The sequence below is a fragment of the Eubalaena glacialis genome, chromosome 10, assembly GCF_028564815.1.
Source record: "Eubalaena glacialis isolate mEubGla1 chromosome 10, mEubGla1.1.hap2.+ XY, whole genome shotgun sequence".
NCBI lineage: Eukaryota > Metazoa > Chordata > Mammalia > Artiodactyla > Balaenidae > Eubalaena > Eubalaena glacialis.
In genome coordinates this window covers 8,859,192-8,876,811 of record NC_083725.1, presented here as the reverse complement: position 1 = coordinate 8,876,811, position 17,620 = coordinate 8,859,192, and the positions used below count along the sequence as shown (strand labels likewise).

The 17,620-nt window shown below is 58.0% G+C and overlaps 1 protein-coding gene across 1 annotated transcript in view; it reads left to right on the top strand.

Moving 5' to 3' along the window:
- Nucleotides 1–13,332, top strand: part of LOC133099777 (coiled-coil domain-containing protein 15-like) — a 96,496-nt gene extending 83,164 nt beyond the window's left edge. Inside the window, exons 16-33 of the mRNA XM_061203660.1 lie at nt 3,086–3,167; nt 3,623–3,716; nt 3,849–3,927; nt 5,623–5,758; nt 6,151–6,227; nt 7,103–7,269; nt 7,814–7,851; nt 8,166–8,318; nt 8,648–8,738; nt 10,210–10,272; nt 10,545–10,630; nt 11,111–11,159; nt 11,332–11,405; nt 11,680–11,758; nt 11,901–11,998; nt 12,233–12,297; nt 12,877–13,005; nt 13,119–13,332. Coding sequence (XP_061059643.1) covers nt 3,086–3,167; nt 3,623–3,716; nt 3,849–3,927; nt 5,623–5,758; nt 6,151–6,227; nt 7,103–7,269; nt 7,814–7,851; nt 8,166–8,318; nt 8,648–8,738; nt 10,210–10,272; nt 10,545–10,630; nt 11,111–11,159; nt 11,332–11,405; nt 11,680–11,758; nt 11,901–11,998; nt 12,233–12,297; nt 12,877–13,005; nt 13,119–13,332 — 1,774 coding nt within the window. The remainder of the gene's footprint in view (nt 1–3,085; nt 3,168–3,622; nt 3,717–3,848; nt 3,928–5,622; nt 5,759–6,150; nt 6,228–7,102; nt 7,270–7,813; nt 7,852–8,165; nt 8,319–8,647; nt 8,739–10,209; nt 10,273–10,544; nt 10,631–11,110; nt 11,160–11,331; nt 11,406–11,679; nt 11,759–11,900; nt 11,999–12,232; nt 12,298–12,876; nt 13,006–13,118) is intronic.
- Nucleotides 13,333–17,620: the final 4,288 nt, after the last annotated feature.

Genomic DNA, 17,620 nt, shown 5'->3' with positions numbered 1-17,620 from the left:
CCTCTGCACTTTTGCACACGAACTTCCCTCTCCCTGGCGCCGCTTCCCGCCCCAGCCCTGGTGGACCTGGCCACCTCCTGCTTGTTTGTGAAGATCCGGCTGAAGCCTCACCTCCAGAATCCTTTCCTGTCACTGCTTCCATCCCAGCTGGTCTCGGTGGCCCTGCTTCCGTGTCATGCAGGGCTGCCCTCTTTTATGGCACTGTTGCACCAATTCTGTTTGTCTCCCTGCTGACCTGTGAGCCCCTGGAGGGCAGAGGTCTCTCTTACAGTTTCTCTGGGTCCCTAGCACAGTGCCTGGCACATGGTAGGATATGGATGGGAAGGCAGTCCTGTTTCTGCCAGAGAGAATCGAGATGTCAGAAATGGGCCTGGCTGTGCCTGCTGTTCTGTCATAGCTTCTGCCACCCAAGGTTGGGAGGGACAGGACTCCAGGAGGCAGATAAGGAAGAACACCGGGGACCGCAGGCTGGAGAAAGTCCAGGGCAGGTGATCTGAGGTGGGCAGGTGTTGGCACTTGGGGCTGAGGCAGTGTCGTGGTGGGAGGAGTGAGGGAGGAGAAAGGTGGCTGCCAGCGGGGCTGTGCCTTTTGATCCCTCATTGTCTCTGACCAGCTCCTGAGCGAGCTCGGCGTGGGCTCGGCATGGCTGAGTTGCAGCCTGGGCCTCCCTGCCTGGCCTATCAAGGAAGGACAGTCAGCGCTGGGGGGGGGCTCAGTGGGGCCTGGGGGTCTTTCAGGCCCAGAGGAGATCTGATCTGTCACCAGGGTCAATGGCTGTATCCATGTGGCAGCCAAGACAGACTCAGCTGATCCCGGGGGGTCGTAAGGTTGGCCCAGCAGAGACGTAGGGCCTAGGGTGAGAGTTACATTGTGTTCCCCTGTCTTTGAGCTGGGTGTGGTTGGCACTGTCCTCCATGGGCATCTGATGAGGAAACCGGAGCCAAAAAAGGCTTAGGAACTTTCATTTGGCTACACAGTGAATTAGAGTCATCCCTCAAAGCTTTCAGCTTTTTTCCAGACCCAGCAGCTCCCCGGGCAGGACACTGGTGAGTGTTATCTGCAGGGCTGTGATTTTCTTCCGTCTTGTGCTCTATGAAGAAGCCCCGCTGGGCACCCTCTCCAGTTCTCTCAGAGACACCCACAACCCTGCCACCAGGTTCTGGAAGTCCCTGAGGTAGCAGTCATGGGCCATTTGCCAAGTGGAAAACATTGCTGCCATCAAGCTTGTCTATGTCACAGGGTCACTGTGACAGTCCCTTGGAGTAACCCCAGATTCCCTGGAGAGCCCCTGGTGACTCCCCGCCCCCATGCGCCCTCGGCAGTGGGGAGCCAGAGAGGCCGGGCAGTGGAGAGGAGCATAAGATTCAGGCTAGAGAGTCAGAGCTTCGTTCTTAGTGGAATGGAGAGCCACTGAGCAATGTTAAGCCAGGTGACGGCGGGGGCACGTGTACCTTCATTCTTTTCAGAAGATAAACTGTGAGGCAGTGGAGGGAATGAGACAGAACGAGTCCAGGGGTGAAGGGCCCTGGTAGCCCAACCTGAATTCAGCCTCTGCTGAAACACCCCTTCATCTCACGAGCAGGAGCCTTCACGACGTGCTCGGGGGGAAGTGATTTGGGGTTTGGAGGCAGATGCCTGGAGAGGGCAGACTGAGCCTCCAGTGTCCTGGTCCTTTGGTTCGTGGATCCCAGGGATAGAAAGGGTTTCAGGCCCCCTTCCCCTTCTTTCCCACCTTCTCCATGGGCTCTTTAAGAAACCAAGGCTCTGGTCTTTCTCCTGGGCTAGAGTCCTTGCTGAGGTCTATTTTCCATGTACTTCCTGGCTCCCGACTCAGTGCTGACTCGACTCAGCTGATGCTGTGACTCAGGAGGACGTGGAGGCCCTTCCTCAGACCCTCAGCAGAAGGGGAAGAGGGGGGCATGCAGTGGAAACTTTGGTGGTGCCTGGCTGAACTGTTCTTTCCGCCCCAGACCAGTGCATGGGATGAGAAGCACTGGTGCGAGAGGGCCCATGTGATGTGTGAGCCACAGGTGGAAAGGATGACCCCTCTGTCCAGTGGAATGGACTAGGGCAGAGGACCTGGGCTCCGTCACCAGCTTTCCCTCTGTTGCCACATTTCCAACTAGGTTTTGGGCTCTGCCCCTACTGGGCTGCAGCAGGCGCTGTTTCTGCTGTGTTCTAGGCTTAAGAGCAGTGTTACCTCACTTTATTTTATTTATTTATTTTTAAAATTAATTAATTTATTTTTGGCTGCGTTGGGTCTTCGTTGCTGCGTGCGGGCTTTCTCTAGTTGCAGCGAGCGGGGACTGCTCTTTGTTGCGGCGTGCGGGCTTATTGTGGTGGCTTCTCTTGTTGCGGAGCACGGGCTGTGGGCATGCAGGCTTCAGTAGTTGTGGCTCGCGGGCTCAGTAGTTGTGGCACGCGGGCTCAGTAGTTGTGGCTCGCGGGCTCAGTCGTTGTGGCTCACGGGCTCTAGAGTGCAGGCTCAGTAGTTGTGGCGCACGGGTTTAGTTGCTCCGCGGCATGCGGGATCTTCCTGGACCAGGTCTCGAACCCGTGTCCCCTGCATTGGCAGGCGGATTCTTAACCACTGCGCCACCAGGGAAGTCCCGACCTCACTTTAAAGATAGACCCTTCTCCCACATCAGCCTCCTACCGGCTTCCACCATGTCCAGTATTTTAAATACAATTCTATCTCCCTGCCCCCATCTCTCACACACACAGAGGCACCCCGACCTTAGTGAGGCCAGAGAGAAGCAGAGGTGATGGGCAGTGGTAAGAGCAGGAGGGGGTACTTTGGTGTCGTCTAGGGCGCTGATGCTGGGCTGGCTCTGTCGGGAGGCCTCGGGAGCGGGAGCAGGGACGTAGGGCCCCCCGAGCACTCTGGCCTCTGGCATCTGTTCCTACCCTCCCCTTGGCCTCTGCCCCAAGGAACTTGTGTCTGGAGGGGAGCCTGATGTAGAAGAGTTGGCGGTGCTGGGGCTCCGAGGCCGCTAGAGTGGGCACTGGTGGGATGCTTCCTGGGCACAGTAGAGGCCGCGGGTCCGAGCTCCCTGCTAACCCGGCTGCCCACCTTTCCCTGCAGGTACCGAGGCTTCATCCTGCTGATTACCTTCTTAATCTACACCTGTTATCACATGTCCAGGAAGCCCATCAGTGTCGTCAAGGTGAGGCTGGCCTGGGCGTAAGGAAGAAAGCAGGAGATGCTGGGCCCCAGCAGAAATACACTTCCGTAGAACGGTCTGGAACTTGGCATATAACCATCCTTGTTCCCTTACCTTGGTCACTGAGCCTGCTTCTTCCCCCCGGCAGAGTCCCACTTTTAGCAGTTCTTTTTTCCCGGGAGAGTTTCCTGGGTTTATTCACCAAGACGGTGGTGTCGGGGGCTGTGGGTGGAGCCAGAGAGCAGACACCCTGGGCCCCGTGTCTACCCTGCTCGTAGACCCCCCTTGCCCTTCACCGAGGCTCTGCTGTGGCCACTTGCCCCTGGAGCCAGTTCTTGCCGGAGGAGGGAGCGTGGGGTCCAGTCGAGGGGGGCAGCGGGGCTGGTGTGTTGGGAGGCTGCTTGCTCCTTTCGGGGCCACAGGATGCCCCCTGACCCGTGCGGCCATGGCTTCTCCAGAGCCGTCTGCACCGCAACTGCTCAGGGATGATCCAGCCCATCAACGACACCCACAGCCTCAACGACACCACGTGGTGCAACTGGGCCCCATTTGGTAAGAGCGGGGCAAGTTGTTCTTCCCCACGCCCCACTCCCCCTACCCAGGAGAGGGTCGTCCGGGGCTGGAGAGGGCTTCTTGCAGGGGCGTCCAAGCAGCCAGCTTTCTGTCTCTCCCGTCGGCTTTCAGATCAGAGCAACTACAAGGAACTCCTGGGGGCGGTGGACAACGCCTTCCTCGTGGCCTACGCCGTCGGCATGTTTATCAGGTAAGAGAGAGGCAGAGCCTGTGACCTCCCGGAGTAGAACCGTTCAGAGCTGCTGTCTCCCCTTGGCCAACCTGGGGGCAGCAGGGTCAAAGGGAAAAGCTGGTGGCTCCCCCAGGCGGACATGAGACAAGACTTCCCCACGTCCTGTCAGCCCGTAGCCAGCGTGCTCCGCGGTTACTGAGCCTGCTGCCTCACCTGGCCAACTCCCACTTTTAGTAACTCTTTTTCCTGGAAAGGCTTTCCTGGATGTCCTTTTGAGTTTATTCACTCAGATGGCAGTGTCAGTGGTGTGGCTGGAAAATGGTTTGTCCTCGACCGGGGTCCTTCAAGGATAGCCCTGGATGCTAGGAAAACCCCAGCACGGCTTTTACGTAGCAAGCATGATGTTAGTTCCCAGGAATCAAAGATGACTAAGGCAGGGTACCTCCTCCAGAGAGCTCACGGCCTAGTGGAGTGACCGATAACATCAGCAGCTAGTTATAAAACAGTGTGGTGGCTCCCAGACAGGTGGCTTCATACGGGGCACTCTGGGGGCTCCGAGGGGTCACTTAGTGTGAGCTGGGATTAGAGAAGAGGGGTTGGGGAAGGCTTCTTGGGGGAGATGACACTTGAACACTTGAAGGCTTCTTGGGGGAGATGACACTTGACAACCCTAATGAAGAGGAATTGGGCTTGGCAATGCAGAAATGGCTAGGTGGAGAGAATGGCATGGGCAGAGTAAGGCGAGTGTGAAACAGCATGATCTGGGGAGACAAATAACAGGTTTACAGTGTAAAATGCAGGAGATGGGGCTGAAGAATGAGGTCATTGTGTACCAGGCTGTGGGCACAGGAGAGCCTCTGAAGGGTGGCATGTTCAGATTAACACGTCAGACAGACCGCTGTGAGGGTGATGGAAGGTAGATTTGAGGGAGCGTAGGACTGAGCACCAGGTCATGCTAAGGAACAGATTTGATAATAGCTCAGCTGAGCTTTGAGCAACGCCTGAGTTAGAACAGTAGTAATAGAGATGAAAAAGAAACGACGCACTGGAGAGAAGTAAGTAAAAGGTACAGGTCTTGGAGGTTGCTTGTGAAGTGTGGGACGGAGAGGCAGGAAACTGAGGTAGCCCCGTGGTTTCTGGCTTGAGTGGCCAAACGTGGTGGCGACATCCACTCAGATGAGGGGCACGGGACACGGGGCAGGGTGGGGGGCGGAGGCAGAGGAGTTCTGTTTTTGGAGTTGTTGAGTGGCAGTTGTTTTGGGGAGCATCCAGTCAAGATGTCTGGAAGGCATCTGGATATGATCGTGAAGCTCTGGGGGAGAGTTCAGGGCTGTAGATATGCAGCTGGGCTGTGTAACATATATATAGGTGGTAGTTAAAACCATAAAAGTGATGCAAGAGAAAATGCATGAGAAGGACTGGTCAGCCAAGGGGGGAGGCAGATGGGCCATGGTGACCTCACAGAGGCCACGGAGAGCGCACTTCAAGGTGCTTGGTCAGCAGCGTCAAATAAAGCAGAGGAGCCCAGTGAGTGGAGGACCGAGGGTGTCCCTGGCGTGTGGCAACACAGAGGTCACTGGTGGTCACCTCAGCAGAGTCGTTCCAGTGGCTTTGTGTGTGGGGGGGGGGGGGGCGCGGCGGAGAGATAGGAGGTAGAGAGCCGAAGGGCGCAGGTAGCAGAGATTACCATGGATCCAACTCTCTCTTCTGCAGTGGCATTTTTGGGGAGCGGCTCCCCCTCCGTTACTACCTTACAGCCGGAATGCTGCTCAGCGGCCTTTTCACCTCGCTCCTTGGCCTTGGGTATTTCTGGAACATCCACGCCCTCTGGTACTTTGTTCTTATCCAGGTACGAGCCTTCGCCTTGCACTCAGGCCTCTGTTCCCGGCACAGAAAGATGGTAGAGGCTGCAGGTCCTACCCAGCCGCCCCAGGTCCCGGTGCATCCAGCCCTGTGCTCCTTTATCACGATGCGGGGTCCCATTGCCCGTTGCCCACGGTCAGCCTCGTGGGCTCAGCGAGTTTGCACTGAGCGTCACCCTGAGGTCCGTGGAGGTGCCTGCGAGGCCTGGTCTCTGCCGTGGGGATCTGGGGCCACAGGAGAAATCAGCTGGTGGGTTAGCGGGTGTGTGCAGGCAGGTGAAGGAAGGGGGTGCGTAGTGTGTGCTGCGGAGGGGCCCCCATCCCAGAGGCTGCACCGCTCAGCACAGGCCTGTCCCGCCTCCCTCCTCCCTCCGTGCAGATCTGCAACGGACTCGTCCAGACCACGGGCTGGCCCTCCGTGGTGACCTGCGTAGGCAACTGGTTCGGGAAGGGGAAGTGAGTGTGATGGGGCAGGAGGGTGGGCGGCGCCTGGGGGGGCTGGGCTGGTGGGTCCCTCGTGGCCCCTAATGTGATTTCAGGGTCAAAAATTAGAAACTTGCCTCCATCTTGCTGACTTTCACAGGCCGAGATACACATGTTTTAGTGACTAAAAGCAGTACTGATTTTCTCATTGCTAAGGTTTTGATCCTTAAAACCTGCAACCTCAGTTATGCTTTTTTCCTCTTAATAGATGAATTTCCATTTTGCGTGAAGACAAAAACGAAGCCTATAAAATTGTGTTTGTATACACACACACACACATATATATATGTTTGTGTATATATATATATATATATATTTTTTTTTTTTTTTTTTTCCTTGAACTGGCTTTTGTGCAAAAAAAAGTTTCTTTAGGGCAGGGTTTCTCAACCCTGGCACTATTGACATATGGGGCTGGATAATGCTTTGTTGTGGGACCGTCCTACACAGTGTAGGGTGTTCAGCAGCCTCTACCCCTAGATGCCACTAGCGCACCCACAGCTGGGACCGTCACAACTCTCCAGACAGTGCCCGTGTTCCCTGGGGGCAGAGTCACCCCTGGTTGAGGACTTCAGAGTCACGGCCTTAGGGCAAGAGAAGAAAGGGGTGGGGCTCTGGGCCCTGGGGTAGCAGGAGCCAGAGTGCTTGCTCAGGGAGCAGGACCCCCGGCCTTGCTGTCACTCCCTTGACACCAGCAAACCCTCCCGCTCCTCCCTGAGTGGGGTCTTCAGCTCCGAGGCTGCAGGCAGCCAGCTTTTTGCACTTGGTCGGGCATTCGCCAGGAGCCCTGTGCTTCTCTTCTTACTTTTCCCATTCTTCTCTACCTCCCTCCCTCCCTCCCTCCCCTCCAGGCGGGGGCTCATCATGGGCATCTGGAATTCCCACACATCCGTGGGCAACATCCTGGGCTCCCTGATCGCCGGCATCTGGGTGGATGAGCAGTGGGGCCTGTCCTTTGTGGTGCCCGGCGTCATCACCGCCATCATGGGCCTCATCACCTTCTTCTTCTTCATTGAATGTGAGTGGAGCCCTCCCTCCTCACAGGGCCGGAGCCGAGCCTCCCGGTTAGGCCCTGGGAGAAGGCGGCTGGTAGCGTGGGATTGCGGGGTTGGAGCCACAGATGTGTGACTTGGGACAGACAACCTCTCTGAGCCTCAGTTTTCTCATGTGTGACATAACAACGCTTTCTTCCCTGGGCTGTTGAGCGTTTCTGTGAGACGTGTAGTCAGGATGCCTGGCAAATGCTGGCTCTTCTGAGACTGAGGAGGTAAAGGTGGGGTGGACCTCTCTGCGTTTGCTGCCTCTTCCCAGCTCCCTGACAGACGGGCCAGGGAGTCAGGGCCATGGTCACCTGTAGCAAGAGAACGAAAGTCCACGAGGCAGTAGTGACACAACTTACTGTTAGGAGACCCAGACCTCGAAGGTGGTCTCCGGAGCCCCGGTTCCATGCTCCCTTGTGCTGCAAAGTCAACTCACCCCCTTTGAGGAGGGGTGGGGACGACACGCCATGCAAGGTGAGGGCCTGGCCTGCTGGGAAGCTTCTTAGAAGGTTTTTCTTTCAGACCCAGAAGACGTGGGCTGCTCCCCACCTCAACACCATGTGAGTGTGGCCCCCAGTCCCATCCCTGCCCTCCACTCCACCCGGGGGCTGGTCCCGGGGAGGCCTGGGGAGTTGGAGGAGGGGCCCGTGTGCCCACGGTTACTTCACAGGCCCTTGGGTGAGGGCCAAAGTCATGCCCTTGGGTGGCTCCCCGACAGCCTGACGGGCCTGGCAGGATGTTAGTCCAGTGCAGGAGGGGGACATGTACCTCTTCCAGCGTGGCAGCCCCTACCTCTCACGTGGGCTGTCCCTCCAGCTGGTGGGAGGGAGGTGGTATGTGGACGTGCCCACAGCAAGGGCTCTTCTCTGCTCAGGGTGGGCTGGAAGAGAACGTGGACGACGCTGAGGACCCTGGCAGTGGGCCCCACTCTAACAGAGAGAACGGCCTGGAGTCTGCTGTCACCTCCTCCAAGGAGCCAAGCGCTCAGCCCGCTGCCATCAGCTTCTCTGGGGCGCTCTGGATCCCGGTGAGGCCTTTGTGGGCTGGAAGGAGGAGAGAGGCTCTCTAGATTTTTCTGCTGGGTCTCAGGAGATGGGGATGCTCAGGGTGACCTGTGGTTTCTAGCATTTCTTTACATGCAGTGCCTAGGGAGGGCGGCCCACCTGGGGAGGGGAACATGGGAGGCTCGTCCTGACACAGCATATCCGGGCCGCAGGCACACTGCTGTCACTGAGGCTGGAGAGGTCCTCGAGGCTGCTTTGTGTGGTGGGCGGTGGGAAGTGCTGGGATGGGGCTCCGCTGACGGACCAAGGATGTCTTGCCCGTTTCCATCGCGCCCTCTGTTACGCTCCCCAGGGTGTGGTCGAGTTCTCCTTGTGTCTGCTCTTTGCCAAGCTGGTCAGTTACACCTTCCTCTACTGGCTGCCCCTCTACATCTTCAATGTGGGTGAGTACCCGGGGAAGAAGAGGTGAGAAAGGGAGGGGTCTCTGAGGAGGAAACCTGTCACGTGATGCGTATGACTCCAGGAATAGGCAGGATTTCTGCTGAACCTCTCCTAGGGCAGGAGGGAAATTTTTTTTCTTTAATGGGAAGCTAAACCTTGCAGACGCACCCCCCCCCAACCCAGTCCCTGATTCCAGCCACTTTTCCTCCCTCGGCACTGAGTCGGGGTTAGGAACTCAAAGCTCTGTTCTGCAATCCTCCCTCACTTCTTCTCCAGCCTCAGGTGTAGGAGAAACCCCCCTCCAGGCTGCTTGGCTCATAGATGGGCGGGACCGGAGGGTGCTGGAAACGGTCTGCCTTTTGAGTGCCTCCAGGAGCCCCTTAAGCCTCCCGCAGCCCAAGGAAGAGGGCCTGTAGCCTGGCAGTAAACACTGTTCTCTTCCAAGCAGGGCTGCCGGGAGCCTCGGGGGACTCATGCCCTGTGCCTGGGTCTGTTGGGCTGCCCGCCTTGTGGTCCTCCTCTCCCCTGCCTCCGCCCCCTGCCCGAGGATGGGCAGATGAGGAGAGGTCACTCTTGTGGTTGAAAAGGATGTTTATGTTCCCCTGTCCTGGATCTCTGGTTTTCCACACGTGGCGCTACTCTATCAGGGAGCAGCTCCGCCCCCAGAGCCTCAGAGCCTCAGAGCTCCACCAGGGCCAAGGACCGCTCAGCCAGGGCTGCCGGGCTCCCTCCAGACCCCGTGGGAGGGATGAGGCTGCCCTCCACACAGCATCCTTGCACCGAACAGGATGCGGTGGGGATGAGTCAGGGCCGGGTCTCAAGCTGTAACTCACCCTCCCAACCCCGCCCCCGGCTCCGTCTGAGGGGCCTCTCTCGATGACGGGGGTAGAGCGCCAGGGCAACCCTGTGGTCACTGACTCTTTGTTCTGTGGCCTTGATGCTGGCTACAGAGTGTGAGTCAACCTTGAGGGCTGGGCTACAAGTCAAGCTTCTGGGCGTCCCTTTTTCTAATTCTAGGGCGAGGTCTGGGACCTGAGGTCCCCATTTTCCCACGAGCCTCCTTCCTGGCTCTGTTTATAAGCAGGGACCTCAAATGGAGGTGACAAGCTTCTGTGGGGACCAGCCGCTCGGTCAGGGGGAGGGCAGGAATGTGGCTGGACAGGCTGAGGCTCAATGAGAGCAGTTGTGCCCCAGTGGGACAGGGTCCTCAGGGGCCAGATCCCAATGCTTTCATAGAAGGGCTTTTCCGGGAGGTCGAGGCCATCCAACAGGACTGGGGGCCGGAAGGGGCATCCGGTCCCAAACTGCTGCAGACTCACTTGTGACCTTGGCCAATCACTTCTCCATGGCCCCCCACTCCTTCCTCTGAAGATGATAGTGGACCAGGTGTCTGCAGGAACGCTCCCAGCGGCGGGCCTCCAGGATGTCTGCCCTGAGCCCCCAGGTCTGAACACATGCTTTTGTTTTCCACAGTTCACTTTAGTGCCAAGGAGTCTGGGGACCTGTCCACGCTCTTCGATGTTGGTGGCATCGTAGGTGAGGCCATGCCCTGCTCTGCCTCTAGGCTGCATCCCCCTCTTCTCTTGTCAGGGTGTAGAAAAAAGGGACGGGTCCAGTGGGATGTGACCTAGGCAGGTGGCATCAGAGGGAAAAGGTGGCATCCTGCCCAGGTGGTCTTCCCGTGAGCAGTGGGTGCGGGGAAGGCTGCGGAGGGAGACACTCAGCTGGCTCTGGGTGCCCGGCCCCGGTTCGTGCTGGGCTGAGTGATGGGGCAGTGCTCGGGGTCCCACGTGCACATTGTGTTCCAGGCGGCATCCTGGCGGGGCTCATCTCTGACTACACCAATGGCAGGGCCACCACCTGCTGCGCCATGCTGATCTTGGCTGCCCCCATGGTGCGTAGAACCTCAAGGGCAAAGTGTGTGTGTGTCGTGGGCCGCTGAACTCTGTGCACGCCTGGGCATCACGCGCACACCCGTCTCTTTGCGTGTGTACATCCCTGTGCACGGCCAGGGGAGGAGAAGCCAGGGTCAGCACAGGAAAGAGATCCAGACTGAGAATTTTGGAAAGGGATTCGTGGTTATTTGGCCTTGGTGAGAAGGGGGAGGCCAGCTGCTGAGCTTCTTGACCAAGGAAAGAATAAGTGATTGAGGTTCGATATGAGAGGAGACTTTGGGGGCAAAGGGAAATGATAGATTACCACGTATTAGACCCTGCTTCCCTGGGACACGAAGACCGAGAGGCCTGGGTATGAGAAGGAAAAGGAGAAAGGGGACCTCTGGGGTTCCCAGACTTCTGGGCTCCAGTCTAACAGAGGCAGCCCGTGGGGAAGCCAGGGTGTGTGTGACTCTGTCTTCCCCCGTCTCCTCTCTCAGATGTTCCTGTACAACTACGTTGGCCAGAGCGGGATCAGTATCTCCATAGGTGAGGGAGTGGCGCTGCCTTGGGGACACCGCGAGGCTGGCTTGGGGACGTGGGTGGGAGGCTCGGGGAAGTGGAGGTTCTCAGCCTGACGCCTGGGGGACTCGCCCGCTTTGGGGCTGGGGGTGGCGGTGGCCTCTCCTCTCTAACTGGGCTGTCTCCGTCACCACGTCAGTAATGCTGCTTATCTGTGGAGCCCTGGTCAACGGCCCTTATGCCCTCATCACCACTGCTGTCTCGGCTGACCTGGTAAGCGGAGCCACCTTGGGGACTGGCCAGGGCCTCTGTCTCCAGGCCCATCTTCCCCACGTCTTTCCCCCTCCCCCAGCCTGCAGAGACGAGATCCTCAAAGTCCTTCAGAATCCGCCGTCGGCCCCCCTTTCCTCCCAGCTCCAAGCCCGCATCGCTGCCTTTCCCTGAGCCCGTCCCTCTCCTGGTCCTGGTCCTGGTCCTGGTCCTGGTCCTGGTCCTGCTCGGTGCCGCCGCTTGGTTCAGGCCTCCCCACTCTGCTCTCTCTCCCCAGGGCACGCACAAGAGCCTGAAGGGCAACGCGAAGGCGCTCTCCACCGTCACGGCTATCATCGACGGCACTGGATCCGTAGGTCTGTGACTCTTGCTCTCGGCTCTCGGCAGCCAAGCCCCGAGCCTGGTCTCGGGCGCGCTCTTGGGATGCTGCCCTCGTGCGGGCAGGGAGGGCCAGGGTCCCTGGTCCAGGGCCCTTCTCTCATGCTGTGCTCCACACAGGTGCGGCTCTGGGGCCTCTGCTGGCCGGGCTCATTTCCCCCACAGGCTGGAACAATGTCTTCTACATGCTCATCACTGCCGACATCCTGGCCTGCTTGGTAAGAGCTGTGGGGCGCACAGATGGGTATGGGGAGGGGCCCTGTCCTGCGGGGCTGGAACCCTGGAAAGTTCCAAAGTGGTCTGAAGTGTGGCCATCCAGGGCTTTGCTCGGAACCACTCTGCGTCCCATGGGTGGACCCCTGCGGAGTGACGCTGTGAGCCAGCCCGGCGGTCACCTAGCGCTGGGGACCAGCCACGTGCTCCACGCTGATTGTCGCCCTCCCTCGCCTCAGCTCCTCTGCCGGCTGGTGTACAAAGAGATCCTGGCCTGGAAGGCATCCCTGAGTAGAGACAGAGGGTAAGTCCTGCGGAGGGAGAGCCGGAGCCCTGCCTGCCCGGCCTCACTTCTCCTGGGAGTCAAATCCAGCGCTCAGTTGCTCTGCACCAGTCTGAGCCTAGCTCCAGCCCAGACCTCAGGAACTCGGAGCCGGATGCTGCACGTGCTCCGGGAACCCCTGCCTGGCCCCCGGCCCCACTAACCTGTCCTCTGTTATCCCCATGTGTCTCCATAGCTCTAGTGTGGCCCTAACCCACGCGCGGTAGTATTTTCCTCAAGTCCCGTGACTTTGTGAGTATGTTCTTCAAGTCTGTTAACTCCTGTGCCCTTAGAGCGCATGCAAAGCCTGTCTCCTTCAGTGTGATTTTTCTGACTTTCGCTTTTTCCTTGGGGGCCAGTTCCAAAGACTCTGAATCTGGGCGGAGTGTGGTGCTGGGGAAGTGTTTCCTAAGGGGCCGGAGCTGCTGTGAAGGTCGGCAGCCTCTCCTCCTTAGGGAGAGCGATAGGGCTTTGGACGCAGACCCCAGGACAGAGGGGGCAGCATCCAGGGAAATCGTTTTCCCTCTGAATTTGGACTCTGAGCCGTCTGTGCCTCCGAAGTTCAGAAACCAAGGGCATCTGGCCCCTCTGCCTGGGGTGTGCAGACAGAAGCGGCTACCAAGCAAAGCCTCTGGAGCAAAACCCAAAGCTGGCCTGCTGTGCTCTCTGCCTGTTGCCCAGCGGTGGCGGGTGTGGAGGCCGCGCAGATAGGCCCGCGGCTGAGGCAGGGCGCTAGAGGCTGGGCTGCGCGGCTGGTGCTGGGGTTGGCAATGTTCTCTTGTGGCCTTTCTGGCTCTCCTTAGGAAGCTCTTGCTAATGAGAAGCTGCCGGAGCGATGGACCTGGTCTGGATGGTAAATGTGAGGAAGAGCCCACTGGGGTCATGGTAACCAGCACTGTATCTGGGGGAGAACTTCCCTTTGAGGAAGGCGTCGTCCGGGTTAAGGGGGAGAAGAATGCAGGGCAGGAGGCATTAACGGAGTCTGTGCCCTGCCCTGCCCTGGAGGGGGAGCAGTGATGGCACCTCACGTGACCAGTGCTCCTTCCACCTGCCATCCCCGGGCCAGGCCTGGGGGGACGCTGGGAGGAGAGGAAGTGATGCAGAAAGGGAAAAGAGTGAGTGCGTAGTAAGCGTCTGCTCTGGGCGTGAGCTGAGTCTGTCTGTAGCTGTACTGGCTTCCCTCTCAGCAGCCCTGAGAGGTAGATGGTCTCACTTAGAGGTGAGAGAACAGAGGCTCGGAACTCATGGAACATACCTCAGGCCTTTAGCTAGTCCCAGCAGAGCCTGAGTTTGACCCCAGGTGTGCGGGGTTGGCTTCTCTCTGCATCCTCAGCGGCTCCTTCTCTGAGGAAGGCCTGTGTGGGAGAAGCAGGGTCACTTGCTTGGGCAGAGGGAGCTCGGGGCTTGAAGCCAGAAATGCTGGACCATCCTGGCTTCTCTGCTCACCTGCTTCTATAGAGCTTTGGGCACCTTCTCTGAATGTCCGCGTCCTTGTGTGTCAAACGGGGATGCTCGTTTCTAAATACCTGATAGGGCTGATCTCAGGCTGCGACAAGCTGGGTATGTGGTACTGCTTTGCAGAGTGGTCAAACGCGGTACAGACACTGTAACGTTTTTCACATTATTCTGGCTTGGTGTTCCCTGCTTGCTGAAGAGGTGACAGGGAGCCCTAATTATAGTGAACGGGATGAAAGGCAATTATTAAGGGACCCTCGGGACCTGCCTTCCCCGTCCCCACCGTTGGGGCAGGAGCTTGCTAACCCCTGTCTCACTTTCTCTTCCATTGCCTCTCTGCTCCTCGCGCAGGTATAGAGAAATGTGAGGACCCGATCGCAGCAGAAACTTGGAGGGCCCTCGCCGGGTCCCACAGTGCACCCCCCCAGATGGCTGAGGCAAAGCCTCTGGACCCAACACCAGCCAGCCCAGCCCACGAGGCTTCCACGGGCTAGGAGACTCTCCACCAGCAGGGGACCACCAAGCTTGAGGCCACGGAAGACTCAAGGGCCTTGTGGGAGGACGGAGGGGACGCAAAGCGCCCACTGAACTAAGGCACCTTGAGACCAAACATTGAGGAGGCAGCTCCGTGGACCAGTTTAGTACAGGGTCACTTACAGGGTGGGGTCGGGATTGGGGTCAGGTGCACGGCGGTCTGGGAGCGCTCCACACCACCAAGGGGCCATCAGGACAATTTTCTAGTCAACCTGGGGCAGGGGGGCGGGTACTTGGAAACAGGACATGCATTCTTAAGATTTATGAATGGGTAACTAGTCTCGTGGCTGCCGGGAATACGTCAGGGGAGGTTTTCATCATTGTTTGGGGACTAACAGAGCATAGAGGCTGCCTGGTCCTAAAGATTATTAAACAGTATCTATTAACTACAAAGCCCTTGATGACAGAGAAGTGATTTACCACACAGTATACAGTCCTGGGTAGGGGAGCGGAAGGAGAGGAGGAACTGTGAGGGCCCCGAAGGCGTCAGTTACGCTGCCAGCGATGAAGGCCTGAGCTCTGGAGGCCGCCAGCGGAAGGGATCAGGGCTAAGTGGTGTCTGCATTTTGGTACAAGAAGGGATATGCTCAGACTCTTGCTTGTCAGATTCCAAGACAGAAGGCAGAGGTTCAGCAGGGCCAAGACCTGGAAAAAGCGTGTCTCTCCTCACGTTAAACGTGAACCTCTGTAATCAGCCTGTACCTAGAAGTGGCTATTTCAGAGCCACCCGGCCTCTCTTTGTCCCTTTGTCCACAAGCCAGTTTTCTCCATGTGTTTCCCCACATTGGCACTCCTCCATCTACCCTCCATTTGATCCTGTTTCTAACTCCTGACCCATTTTGATTAAAGCATTATTGCCGTATCCTCCAGGGCAGGCCTAGGGAGAGACAGGGGAGGCGTCACTCCCGACTGTGAGGGCCCCTTGCCTGCTCTCATCCCAGCCCTCTGTGTTCCCAGGGAAGATGGCTTGTCAGGGCAGTGCTGTAGGGGAAGGGTGGGGCGGAGGGCATGACCAAAGTACCAGTTATGTTATTAAATATTTTGCTAATGAAATGCCAGTGGCTGCCGAGTGCTCACTGTTTGCCAGCTCTGCTTTGGGAACGGAGTAGGTAGTGGACACAGAAAAAGGACTGACACCCAAAGCACAGGCACCGGGGTGACGTGACTAGCAAGGAGGGGGGGTGCTGCCGGCTTCGTTCAGGCAGCTGTTACGTGTGCAGCTCGCGGCTCCCTGCAGCTGGCCTCCTCTCCCGGGTGTTCTGGCCGCCCCAAACCCTTGGACCTGCCAGGCCAGCGCTTGGCATTTCTGTCTGCCCTCTGAAGCTGCCCATTAGCCCCGATACAGATGTCGCCAGCTGTGCCTGTGCTCGTCCTGTCAGGGCTCACGTGGGCCGCTGGGGCAGCATCCCAGGGCCACAGGGTGGTGTGCTGGGGTGCTGACCACTGGCGTGCCCAGAGGAGGCAGTCGTGAGGACACTGAGGACCCGCGGGCGAGCCTGTGGGCAGTTCATGGGCCGGATACAAATCCCTCCACGCTGAGACAGGTTATACACACGCCAGTGGTGACAAATAGCAAGTCTCAAAGTGCCCGAGACCCGCTCTGGCTTTAAAGTCCTCAGGCCCCCAGGGCGGAGCTGCAGCTCAGGTTCAAGAATGCGTCTCTCCAGATCAGGTTTACCTGGGGCTTCCCTGGTGGCGCAGTGGTTAAGAATCCGCTTGCCAATGCAGGGGATATGGGTTCGAGCCCTGGTCTGGGACGATCCCACATGCCATGGAGCAACTAAGCCCGTGCGCCACAACTACTGAGCCTGCGCTCTAGAGCCTGCGAGCCACAACTACTGAAGCCCACGCGCCTAGAGCCCATGCTCCGCAACAAGAGAGCCCACGCACTGCAATGAAGAGTAGCCCCCGCTCATCGCAACTAGAGAAAGCCTGCGCGCGGCAACAAAGACCCAACGCAGCCTAAAATAAATAAACAAAACGAAACAAAACAAAAAGATCAGGTTTACCTGCCAGCAGCACTCAGGGAAGCCACTAGATGGCGCCATCATCCCATGATAGAGCCCGTGCCGGGGCTCCTTTTCTGCTCCCTGCAGGGAGACAGGCTCCCTCGCCCACCCGCTTCTGGGGCAGTGTTGGCAGGGTGTTGTCCCTCCCTGGGCGCTCACTCTGGAGGTCTCTTCCCCAGCCTCACCACTGATGGCTTCGAGCCTTTTCCTCATTAGAAAACAGTAATAACGTTACCTCCCTCAGAGGATGAATCAGGGAGACAAGTCAGTGTCAATGCACGCCCTGCCCTCAGGGGCTTGTTTAGTTAGGGGATAAGACAGGAACAGGGAAACGTTTAAACAATGCGAGAAAAAACACCAGGGTGGGTGACTCAAGTTGAAAGACTTCGCCATCCACTCGTCCAGCCCTGCAGGGACAGGGCTGGCAGGAGGGCAATCCCAGTGGCAATGGAGGAACAGATGTGACCATCCAGAAGGAAGAATGAACAGGAAGGAAGTGAAAATGGACGCGTACCAAGCCCCTAAATGTGTTAGGCCCAGGGACTGGAAAATGAACAGACATTCTCTGGTGCCGGCGGCTCAGTGTGGCGCTAGGGAGATGCACAGGGCGTGTGGGAGCTCGGGGCCGGCCCCAGAAATGAAGGCTGAGGTGTAGGTAGGAGTCCGGGGCCCTGGGCCCTGAGATCCGTCCTTGCACACCTGGGTCCCAGGCCCAGGATCCTTGCCCCGCACCCCATCCCCGCAGCTCTGGGCACTGACTGTCCCTGGAGGCCCAGGACCTGCCCCCTCTCTGGGCCTCGGCACTCACTCGGGGCTAATGCATGAGCATTACGTTAATTAGTTATTCATTTAATTTAACTTCACATTTGGTCTCAATTAAGCTTAAAGTGTTCTTCCTTATAGATGTTACAATAGCACTTGTAATTAAAAAGCAATAACTCTTTGCATGTCTCCTTTAGAGATCCATTGGGAGGCTGGGCTAGTGAGGGGGTGGGGAGAAGCCAAGAAAAGGAAAGCGGCTCTTGGTGGATCTTAGCACTCGGAGGCGGCCACTGTGAGTGAAGTCGGGGCAAGTTATCAACACATCATGGGTGTTGGGTGGGCACCCTGAGAACTGAAGAGTGGCACTGGAGCTAATGGGGCAGGTCTCAAGCGTGAAGGCGTGGGGTACGGAGAGGATGGAAGAGGGAAGGTAGAAGGAGGCAGTCCTTAGAGGCGGAAGAGGGGCCGGATATGCTGGGGTAGGCAGAATAATGCCCCCTCCTCCAGAGGGGTCCACAGCCTAACTCCCAGGACCGGTGAATGCT